The 13,069-nt window shown below is 29.6% G+C and overlaps 1 protein-coding gene across 1 annotated transcript in view; it reads right to left on the bottom strand.

The window, feature by feature from the left end:
- LOC106688962 (GILT-like protein 1) overlaps positions 1-13,069 on the bottom strand; it is a 99,222-nt gene that overhangs the window by 6,425 nt on the left and 79,728 nt on the right. The window contains exons 2-3 of the mRNA XM_014433681.2: positions 2,930-3,079; positions 292-468 (exon numbers count right to left, since the gene is read on the bottom strand). Of these exons, the coding sequence (XP_014289167.2) occupies positions 292-468; positions 2,930-3,079 (327 nt within the window). The remainder of the gene's footprint in view (positions 1-291; positions 469-2,929; positions 3,080-13,069) is intronic.

Genomic DNA, 13,069 nt, shown 5'->3' with positions numbered 1-13,069 from the left:
TAAAAAAAAAATCTTTTTTTACGAAGGACATTGCCTCTGTCATTAAACAATTTTTTTTTTAATAGAAAGAAGAAATTTACTTTGCAGAGGTAAATAGGTTACAGATGGATTCAACCTAGGATTTTTCTGCTCCTAGCCAAGGACCACCCCCTGTGGTGCACCCCTTGTAAAAAACTATAAATATTGCTATGGATTATAGTTTCTCTATATAGCTTGAAATATGTATCTACAGTTAAAGGAATAAGCCCAACACCAGAGAAAAGCCATTAAACAAATACAATTGATTCTTACTATTTTTGCCGGATCTGGGTATGGAAGAGTACTATTGCCTGGTGTACTAGCATTCATCAAACATCCAATATAATTGAGCAGGGTTGTTTGGTCAGTGATAAACTTGATAGCACAGGCATGGACCTTATTCCCATCACATTCAGATGGTCCATGCTGGCAGGTGTAAGTATCTCCTGTCTAGGAAAAAATAATAAAAAATTAATCATCAAGTTTCATAAATACTAATGACATTATGTAAAACTTATATATTTAATACTTTTAATATTTAATATATAATATATATTTTTTCAATTTTAAATGGAGTCCACTTCAGTATTAATATTTTTATATAATATACAATTAGTAATCATAAAAATATAAAGATTAAATAATATAATAATAATTAAGTCTAAAATGATATAAAATAATGCCAATTGTTTTTCCTAAATCAATGGAAGTGCACAAAGCAAGTATATTAGCAACACACGTCTAAGGTGAGATCTTGCTGACATCTTGTTCATCCTCACTTCTTTCTCTATATGAGATCTCATTCTTGCTAGATTCTCATTGTGATTGTATTAAGTGAAAAACTTGAGAATTAAATTAAACTTTATTTTCTGTAGTATTCATTGGTTAAGATAATGCCCATCTCTCCTTTTGTTTTTATTTACAAAACTTTCCTTTTTCTGCCCACTTCCACTTTAAATTATTTTCAAACTCATGAGTACATTTCATGTCAGATTTTTCCTATGACATTTCCAGTTCTTTCAGGGTAAGGATTGTATGTTTAATGTAATTATTCAAGATATATAAGAAGATGGTCAGTGTTGCGGTCAAAAGTGAAACAAAAATAGTTTACAACTATTTTTGTTTCACTTTTGACTGCAACCCTGACCATCTTCTTATATATCAATTTTTATGGTCAACTATATATACATATATACAATTATTCAAGATGTTTCTCTTTCTGGTCACTGATTTCTTTTGCACTGTTCTTGCTTTGCGCTACACAACTTTTGAAGTTGCATAACAGATATCAGGTCTCATGGGAGATCAGTTGGTACTGAAAGTCATTAACTTGAATTCTTCCACGATTCCATTGTTCATGAGCAGAAGGTTTTATGTGTTAATCCTCTCCTATTCAACTTATGATTGATTGGTAACTGAATGTATTAAGGATTTCTCAAGGGCTGATTGATGACTGCCAACCCGAGTTAGGGGGAATAAAAAACGGTGACAATTTTAAAACGTTATAAAAAATTAATTTTTCATTTGGAGCTCCATATTTAAATCTATCTGCAACACTGAAAAAACTTAATAGAAAATCATTTTAAGTAGTGCAAATTTTTTAAAATATGAGCCCTACTAGAGCTGTTTATGTTCAATAGTTTCCATTATAAAATTGTTTGAAAAACAATATTTTTCCAAATAACAAAAAATCAATGTTTTATGAAATTATTTAGGCAAATATCATGGAAACTACAACACCAACAAATAGGCATCTATTAGCTCTGATTAGTTACAATTGACGAGTAGTAGCTTGAGTAGGAGTACCAGTTTCCATGGTATTTGCCAAAATAAATTTGCAAAATTTTGATTTCTTGTTGTCCAGTAAAAATTATATTTCAGTAATTATTTGACGTACAGATGCTTCTTAGCACTCAAATTAAAGCTAGTATAATGTAGTTGATATTTTATCTCTGTAGGAGCAGCGGTTTCCGTGATATTCAGCCAAATTAATTCACAAAACATTGATTTTTCGCCATTTGGAAAAAATGTTGCATTCCAAAAAACTTTTTCAAGAACTATTGAGCATGAAGAGTTTTGTCAGATCTCTCTCATATTTTAGAACATTTATTCTACTTTAAATAATGAGCAATGCAGTACGTAGTCTCAGGCATATGGAGCTCCTAATGAAAAATGAGCCAAAATGTTAGGTTTTTCTCAAATAAAATAATCTTGAAAGGGCATGCACCTTAAATATTTAATATTTAGTTTATAATGACAATTAATGTATAGTCTAGATAAAAATTTTACTTTTTTCTGACAGAAAATAACACACAATTTCACTTTTAATCGAATGAAATCAAAAATGAATTTTTTGTAATTTTATTCCCCTAAACTATAGTTGGAAGAACCATCAATTTTGACTGTTAACAATAAATAGTTTCCAAAAAAAAAATATATATAAAAAATATTAGGATTGTAAATAGTTACCATAAAAAATAAATAAATAATTGGGATGAAATAACTTATTTTTTCTCCACTTTGGCTCTTTTATTAACAGATGAGTTATTGAAATCTTCTACCTTCAATATTAATGGCATACTGAATGAAAATTTTAATATTTCTTGAAATATAAAGTAATAGTAATAATACTACAACTAAAAGTCTTCCGAAACAGAATAATCAGAATATCAATTATTCCTAATCCATTTGATTCACAGATAAAGTAATGTTTATTACAAAAACCAGTTGAACGTTAAAGAAAGAATCATTTTGCCATATTTGTATATTAATTCCCTTAAAAGATCAACATATTAAAAAAAAAACAATCTTACTGTTTAAATATAGTTGATTACTAAAGAAAAAAAATCATCAGTTTAATTAGAACAACATTTTATATTAAAAAAAAAAAAATACTATATAAAGTACTTACTTTATTAGCTTTTCCAAAAGGAATTAAATCAACTTTAGGGGAAATGGTATAGAAGTTGAAATTTTTATCAGTGAATGTAGGTATCAGCTTGGTTGTGAAGAATTTAATGCTATCAGAGCATAATGACTCATAGAAGACAGAGACTGGAACCTGAAATAAAAATGAAAAATTATCACACTTTAAAAAAAAATACTAATATGTTGGGAAAAAATAACATATGAGACTCTCATCACAGACTTGACAAGTGAAACTTCTAAGGTTTCTGTATTTATTGACAATTCTCTAATTTGAATGGAACCTTCATTAAAAAGGAATTTGATTAGGGGAAATCTCTCTTTATTAATGTTTTTTTTTTGTAATACCCTTTATTATTAAATTTATACAATAAATACATACAAATGTATAATCCAAATGACAAATGTATACTTAATAATATTTATTATTATTATTATTAATAATGCTTAATAAAATATTTATTTTATATAATAAATAATTTATACAATTGTATTTATTGAGAAGGAGAAAAATATTTATCCACATGTTTTAATGGTTGGTTAAGTCATATTGTCACAAAAAATGACTTGAAGGAACGAAATTCTCAGTATGGCTAATTTTTTTATATTTTTAAATTTATGTGGGTGTATGTTAAACGCCACTATAACCTCCAAAACCGTGCCTAGATTACAAAACGGATCTGATAGTACAAGAGCCCAAGAGGAGAAAAAAGGCAGTCATCTCACCCCAATTTTTGATTAATTTAATGAAAACTATGTATAATTACTAGTAAAAACTGATGAGTATGCCAAGTATGTAGGAAGAATAAAAAATGGTGGCTGTTTCAAAGCGATAAAAAAACTAATTTTTCATTTGGAGCACTATATCTTAAAAAGTAGGAACAACACAAAAAAAACCCTAAGAGAACGTCATTTAAAGAAGAGTAAATTTGATAAAATATGAGCCCTAATAGAATTATTTATGTTAACTAGTTTTCGAGAATAGCTTTTTAAAAAGCATCATTTTATAAAAACGTTGTATGGGACGTAATAAAAGATCAGTAGCTAGGGAATTTATTTTGAAAAATTTATATCTCATAAACCATTTGACGTACAGATGTCTATTAGTACTCATATTAAAGCTAGTTTTATGAGCTATAAAGTAGTTTATGATGTTTATCTTCGTAGGAGTAATAATTTACATGAAATTTGCTAAAATAAATTGATTTATAATTGTTCGGACAAATTTTCATTTGCCAAATTTATATTCATATGTAAATATCATAAAAACTACTACCCCTACGAAGATTAGTGTCATAAACTACTTCATAGTAAGTTTAATTTCCTTCATTTTGAGTGTTGGTAGACATATGTACGTCTTATGGATCTAGAGATATATTTTTTCAAAAATCCAACATTTTATACGAACGACTAGAAATTAACATTTTGTGAGTTTATTTTGTCAAATATCATCATAAAAACTACTGCTCCTACAAAGATAAACATAGTAACTATTTTGTAGTAAATTTAAGTAGCTTTAATTTGAGCGGTGGCAGACCTCTGTACGTCCAAAGGTTTCTGGAATAAAGTTTTACATAAATCAAACTTATTGTCCGAACAACTCTAAATTAATTTATTTTAGCAAATATCATGAAAACTACTATTCCTACGAAGTTAAAGGTCACAAACTTCTTTATAGTCCATTAAACTAGCTTTAATTTGAGTGCTAATAGACATCTGTACGTCACATAGCTCTTGAGATATAGATTTCTCAAAATAAATTAACTAACTACTAATCCTTCAGTAGATTTTTAAGAAATTCTGCTTTTTAAAAAGCTATATCTCGAGAACTATTGGATGTAAATAGCTCTTTTAGTGCTAATATTTCAGCAAATTTACTCTTCTTTAAATAATGTTCTCTTAGATTTTCTAGTGTTGTTAGTAGTATTTAAGATATAGAGAGAGAGCTCCAAATGAAAAATTAATGTTTTTTTTTAAGGTTTTAAAACAGCCGCCATTTTTTAATCCCCCTACCTATACTTGGCAGACTTATCAATCTTGACTAGTAATGATACATAGTTTTCATTAAAGTAATCAAAAATTGGTGTGAGATAACTACTTTTTTTTCTTCTCGGCTCTTGTACTATGAAATGTACCCCCCTTCGTTGGTCCTCATTAAAATCCATTATTTTCGAGGAAAATACGATTAACAGATGCAAAATTATTCATAAAAGATGTTTACTGGGGTATACATTATTTGCAAAAAGGAAGCGCTTTGTTACTTACAGTTTTCGCCAGATATGAATACAGAGCATTCTCCCATTGCCTTGAGAAAACCGGTCTCATCGTGGTACTATGTTAAGTAGATATCATTGTCTAAACTCTACTGGAATAATATAGTCAGCTCATGTCTTGGTGAACTTACGGAACACTGCGAAAATTATTTGCGTAGATAACTTCATCCCAAAATTATTTTGAGTTTCTTCGGAAATATAACAGATAAATTGTAGTTTAGATGAAATGTAAGGCAATAACAGGGTTCTGTTATCCGTCTTCGATGTACTAGAAACACTAACATTCTGTCTTTTCCGGTTCAGAGTCAGAACTAACAAAATTCCAAGTATCCTTTATCAATGACTCTGTGGTTTTGATCACAGGGAAGATGGTGCTGGGAGAATTTTTCATGACAGGCTTATATCCAAAATCATACTTCGATCCCCGACTTTTCTCACCTGAAATACATGTTCACTGAAATTTTAGCTATCTGTTACATGCCATTGTCTACCCTCTTCGATTCGGAAATCTCTTCGACCTCAGTTCTCTTCTAGTCACACTAGATGAATCCATCAATTACTTCATATACTATACTTCTAATCCTTCACCCCTAATGACATTCAACAACACAACTTCATCTAAAAAAAATCTTTTTTCCCACGTGTCTTACGACTAACTCCTAACCACCCTCCTCAAATCCCATACCAATGATCATGGACCTGTAAAATTAATAAAATCCTTGAATTGAAATTAATGTTTTGTTGGTTTTGGTTTACCATATAAACATATAATTTTTAATTTTAAATTTGGTTAAACATATAAATTGATAAAATATTTTATAATTATTTTTACTCATACAGAACTATTATTTTATCCTTTATTCAACTGTAGGCAGATGTTCTTAGAATTCATTTAAAATTTATAAAGACATATATGAAGAGAACATGGTTGGTGGTGTGGTCAGAAAATAACACCAATAACTTGTAAAAACTTATTTAATAGTGCCAACGTTTCGGCCGGAATTTCTAGCCTTCATCAGGGCTAGGAACGAAGAACAATATATCAACCATTGAATACAAAAAATAAAATTAAAAAAACAAATATAAACAGAATGATTAAGGTAAATAATTGTACTGAATGAAAATCAAAAATTTATTAATTTTTATTCTGTACAATTATTTATCTTAATCATTCTGTTTATATTTTCTTTTTTAATTATTTTTTATATTCATTTGTTGTTATCTTGTTCTTTGTTCTTAACCCTGATGAAGGTTAGAAATTCTGGCCGAAACGTTGGCACCATTAAATAAGTTTTTACAAAACACACATTGCAGGAATGACAACGAATTCGCTGAAGTAGGTGGTTCTTTTTAATGAATCAGTTGGAGTCTAGTATCCAATAAATGGATTAATGAATGTATAGTGAAGAGATCAAGGATCTAGATTGAATTTTGGATTTTAAAGATTTGGAAAAGAAAAAGAATAATAGGTATTGTCGTTGGAAAGTAGGATAAAGCCACTTGAACTCGGTATACCAATTAGAGACATCAGAGCGCCTAAAAATCTTAAGATGAATCTTATGATGCACTACATGAGTCTCTTCAGTCTCACCTGTCCACGCAATAAGGAAGCAAACTCGTTAATAAGGAGTTATAACCACAATTACATATCTCCAAAAGGAATTACTATTACGATAAAATTATATACACTATTTTCGATTCATATTAAATCGATTAACTTGAAAAAGCAAATAGGTGTCAATGTGTTTAATTTCCTACAATTGCCAATTGAACGTCCTTCAGTTATCATTAAACGGTAGCGAATATGGGAGTAATCAGCGGCGATGAACGAATCGTTTGTAGTGGCCTTGGTTTGTGATAAATATTAAGTTAATAAAACTATTACAGGTAAGTTTAAGACTTAACTAAACATCTTATATTGTTACATTAATTTATTACATTATGTCATCATTAATAATAATAATATTATCTTATTAGATTATACATAATTTCTGATCTAAGTTCTCCGATGAAATTATTTCTCTGAGTCTGATTGAACTTCTCAAACCTGCAAATCCCGACAGAACAAAATTTATTTATTTCAGGGATAAAACAATGAAAACGATCATAAATCACAATTTTATGACCAAATCCAAAGCATGTTCATTCTATGACATTTAAAGTTCTTGAACAAAAATTGACTCAAAATGTTTAAATTATTAATTTGTATAAATTACCAATAATTCAGCTCTTATCGGCTGGTAATTATAAATAAAACTATATTTTCAAACAATGGACTAGCTCGAAATGAAAAAAAAAACATTATTGAGCTGCGTTACACAGTAGTCGCAGATCAGGGTAAGACAGGAAAAGGCGAGATTTAAATTGTGTGACTTCAATTTTTACACAAATTAGAAACAGTTTAGGGACGCAGTTTGACGAAGATAGATGATTATTAGATTTATCAATTTAAATACATATTAAACACATATACATATATATTTTATTTTTATAATATAAAAGCTTTATATGACATTATATTATACATTATATAAAAATTTGCTTTAATGCATTAATTCGTTATAAAAAATAGGATGGCCCAGTCTTACATTTACAAATTAGATTTCTGCTATAATTACAATGTAAAGATATGATAGTGAGTAAGTAAATCATATGGTATTTATTCGTATTTTACTAAGTTACATCAGAATTTAATTTCTTTTTAGACACATGCGAACTAAAACAATTACAAAAATACTGCTTTGCAAGTTTATTTCCAATATTTTTAATCAATATATTTATCGCACGTATTATTTTAGTGCTGAGAATTTTAGCACTAATTTTTATATTTCTTAATGAAATACCAGATTTAACGTTTAACAAAATTGATAAATGAAATTTTAAAAAATATATAAATAATATCCCTTCCATTACTGATGTAACATTATCATTTTAGATTATTGATGTAACATTGTCAAATGATTATTTATAAATTAATTATTGATTATTGCTCTCTAAATAAGATGATAATATAAGATCGTCAGGAATAGCCCTGGTAAAAGGTAAAAAGTGATGGGAACACCAATAAAGCAATTTAACAGCTGATAAGTTTGATTATATTTTACATTATATATAATATATATATTTTTAATTCTACTGAAATTATAAAGGGGGTTTTAAATTATTACTGTATGGTTTATTATTTCCATATAGCTAAATTTAAAAAAAAAATAGTTTGTATTATTTTTAGCCTTTAGTGTAATTTTTCCGAAACACACTTTTAATACTTTTATTCCATCTTAAATGTTAAAGATACGTCATATGGCATCTGCCACCATTTTGAAACAAAATGGAAGAAATGCTAAGGTTGAGTACCTAGGATCATCTCTGGTAAAACTGTGACTTAAGTGTCAAATATCGGTGAATATCATCAAGTTGAACATCGTTTGCTTCAAACCATCATGAACTAATTGTTTTATCAAGCCCTTATTCGTTTGTTCTAAGAGGGTCTTAAAAGGAATCGCGAATCTACAACATGGCCGAGAAGCTAAAAATAGACTTGATTAGTCGCTAAGGAGTAGGACAGTATCGGTGTTACCATGGCGTCCATTCTAAACACTTCTCTTTACATTAACACCTTCGTAGTAGACTGCCAGATATGAAAAAGATCTTTAAGAATATATCTTGAGTGTTCCAGATCATAAAGAAAAAGGAATGGAAACGTATTAGTTAGATCAGGTCGTGTTTTTCATGGCTCGTACTACGTACTACACCCTAAAGGGAACTAATCAATTTAACCCCATTAGCCGATTAAAGACAATGTGGACAAGGAAGGTGGTCAGAACGGAGAGGAGCAGGGAAGAGGGATACATCCCTTAGCCAATGGCCGCTAAGTTCCTATCGAGCTGCTTGTACAAATAAATAAAAGGAGGAAGTTAAAACTAATTAGCGTGAAAGGTACACAAACAAATACTTTCTCATCAACTAGGTCATAGATTTTGTTAAGAGGGTTCTCATAATCCTTCAAAGATAAACGGAAGCATTTTAGTTGTTCACATTCATACAGATATCTTGTCATAATCGAATTTGATCAACAATTTAGTTACATTTATTTGATATTATTAGTAAAATACATAATTAGGCAATAGTTAAAATCAACTCCCTCGAGTTACTGAAACAAAAACAATTGACTAATATAAAGTGAAAATTGAAATTATAATGACTGCTTTTCTTGAATAGTGGCTTATCTTACGTAATTATAATTTTACAAGAGAAGCATATAAATGTTTTAAATATATATTTATTCAAATATTGACGGCAAACTTTATTCTATTCTGTTAATTTTTCGTATATTAGGTAATTGTGTCTTCAGTGTCTACATTCTACTAATTTTTCGAGATATAACAGTTTTTAATAAACATCATCTTCGAACTAATCAAGTTATATTTTCATTGTAAAATATTGGTTTACTTAGTTGGATCACTGTTGAAGTGGGATGCACTATTTGTGATTGGGCAAAACGTTAATTAGATAAGTATTTACTGCTACTTGAGAGACTTAGTGTATTGTTACGGATCAAACCTTATTAAACCGAGCTGGGTGTTCTTAATTTATTTTTAATAAATGATTACCTAATTGTAATTTATAGTTACATTACAACAGGATTACAAAATTAAAATAATTTCCATATTAGCAAACAGACACAAGGTATAGAACGTCTATATGTTACTAAGATATAAAGCCGCCTTACAAACATGACCCGAGGCGAAAGTTGTTCAAGTTACTTTACAACGATTAAGGTGGGTTTTCTTCTTAACACAAACAGACCATTTTGTCAGACTTTGTAATTTTGACTCAGCAGACCTCAGTTGTATTTCTGTCAAAAACTCGGATTCGAAATTTAGCACGATCGTAATACTTTCCCTTAATATTTATTCCATGTATAGGTAAGTGAAAGTAAAAAAGTAATGAAATTTAGGATGACAAAAGTGAAAAAGATCTTAAATAATGGAATAGAAAAAAAAGTAAGTCGTTAATTTCTAGGCTTGAGTGTGTACTTTTTGTTTCTCTAAATATGAGTTTTTATAATATCAGCAAAAATCATGTTTTAATTAACTTCACTACTTTTATTTCGCTTATATTGAATGTTTCTTAATTGATATTTTGGAAGGGTACCTTTAGCTGCTGAAAGGTTTCTATGTACAAGACATTTTCGCGCGACATTTGAACAGCCCTACAAGGGTGGCCGGATTTTTTGGCTGCACGATTGATGGAAACGAAGGTGCATAAATGAGGCACATGACAAAGTTCGTTTCACCTCTCTTGAGATGAATGAATTGATGTGAAATTTAATATAAGTTACCATAAACTTTTTTTTTCCTGGCCAAGACATTTTTAACTGTAAAAAATGAAATGAATTTCGTAATTTGTTGCCTTTACCATATTTTCTAAGAATCTAAGTACTGTACCATTCTCATTTGTCCTACTCTACGCTTCGCCATAATAAAAAGTTATGTCTATTGATTTCAACACGAAATTCTTAAAGTTCAAAACAAGTTAAAATATGTCATTGCTACGAAAAAACCGCTCCAAACTGGCTAAACAAAATACCCCATTATACATGAAAACAATTCTAACAAAACTCTTGAAAATGACGAAACAACTATACTTTCATCTTAGGAAAGATTGAGTACAGTTGAACACCTCTGTTATCCGATAGAAAATTAGATACAATGAAGATGTACCACTCTTAATGCTGAATCTACACTATCTTTGGAACACGTTAAGAAAAAATGGGTACCGCTCGTAGCTCAGTGGTTAAGACACAGTCTTACCAATTTTGATATCCATTGGCGGTGCCGGTTCGAATCCGGCTTGGGACGTTGACTTTTTTCATTGAGTGGCGGTCCCACAAAATGAAGAACTTTAACCCCCAACCATGGTTAGGCAGTATAGGACTCCAATAATAGGAGTCTAGGCCGAAAAAAATAAATGGTGGGTGTGGGTAGCCACGGGGTACTGACTTTTAAGGACCCGAGCTTGAATCCGGCAGGAAATTGTTTTCTGTTACACTGTAGTCGTGAGTCAACTCTTGTGGGTTCTGGAGCCCTCCTGGGGCCCACAGCCTCCTAAATTGGGTACCCTTAATTGGGTAAAACTCTGGCGGTCGAGAGTGATTCTGACCAAATCACCTCCTTGCACAACCGTTGGTCTAGTAACAGTACTTCCTTACAAAGACCCTTCATGGGTTCTAGCGGTGCAGATATAATTTTTAAAAAATCCGAAGAAATTTCTTTTTTTTTTTTTATTGTTCCGCCATTAAATCAAAGCAGCGATATATTTGAAGCTATTATATAAGCAAACCATCTTTCTTCATGAAATAACCATTTTAATTATAAATTTATGTATTTGTAATGCATATTAACAAAAATGTTTAAAATTTTTATTATTCTTGACCATCTTGGTTAGAAATATAGAATTATAAAAACTGAAAACAGAAACGCCTAAGTCGAAACCCCACCTTAATTGTTAAAAAGTAACTTGAACAACTTTCGCCTATTGCATCCTCGGATCATGTTTTTTAAGACGGCTTCAAACGTTCTTTGCCAGGTGTCTGTGGGCTAAGACGGATTTTCTTTTATTTTTATTATTTTGTTATAATGTTATTATTACTTAATGTAATCATTAATTTTCATTAACAAGGTATTAGTTATTAAGGTAATCATTAATTAAAAGATAATCTAGGTTTGATACAGTTCGATCCGTAACAATACACTAATCTCTCAAGTAGCAGTAAATAACTATCCAATGAACGTTTTGCCCAATCACAAATTTAGACTATAAATAGTGCATCCCACTTCGACACTGACCCAACTAAGTAACCCAATATTTTCACTTCAGCAACCTGTAATACAGTAACTTGATCAAACGTTTGGTAGAAAAAGTAATAATATTATGCTGAATTGTTTAGAATTGACGGGCCATGTTAATGCTACAGCCCTGGGATGTATTATCCCTACACTAACTCATATTCCAAAACAGGTAATTTTTTTGGTATTCAGATTGAATGAGTGAAACATTGATCGGTAAGTTATTAACTAGTATTTGGGAACTGAATGTGCACTATGCCTAAAGCCTTCGAATCATTCCTAAGCACATTATTTTTTTATGCCCAGAAAGATGAAAGTAAAGAGATAAATAATTCAATTATAAATTTTAACTTTTCAATTGAAATTTTAAAAGGGTTAGTTAATGATTTGTATTGTTTATTTTGTTAATATATTGTTGTTTTACTAGTTATACAATTAAACAAGTAGTGTTAATTGTAATTTATGTTTAAATACGTTATACTTGATTTTAACTTATTGATCCGTTATTCTCTGTTATTGTTAATTGTGCATTATTTTTTTTGTTTTAGTAGAATAAGTAACTAGATTATGAGTTTATTTCCCGAACCGATGCTCGGATGTTAATATAAATCAAAGAAATAAAGGATAAGTTCTTCCAGAAAAAAGAAAAAAAAATATGCATAGGAGTTAAATAGTAACTAAATATAGATATTAATGCGTGTGTATGAGTATTTGTTTGTAAATTATAAAACAAGTTATTATGAGCATAATTTAACAAGGATGATTTAATGAAACAGATTTTAAGAGAATAGTTCTGAAGGATTTTAATTATCTCAAATTTCAGAAAAGCATTCCAATTAAACGAGGGGGGAAAAAATTATTAAGTCATACCTGTTGCAGGAACCAAATTCATAATTTTCAATAAAAGATTCATGAAATTTGTGATGTTTGCTTACCTGAAACAGAAAGAAAAAAGTAAATAATAATTAATCGATTAAGTGGTAGATAAATAAAATTATATATATA

This window comes from Halyomorpha halys, unplaced genomic scaffold (genome assembly GCF_000696795.3).
Source record: "Halyomorpha halys isolate HHAL.00 unplaced genomic scaffold, Hhal_1.1 Scaffold1243.1, whole genome shotgun sequence".
NCBI lineage: Eukaryota > Metazoa > Arthropoda > Insecta > Hemiptera > Pentatomidae > Halyomorpha > Halyomorpha halys.
This window is presented reverse-complemented; position numbering and strand designations above follow the sequence as displayed.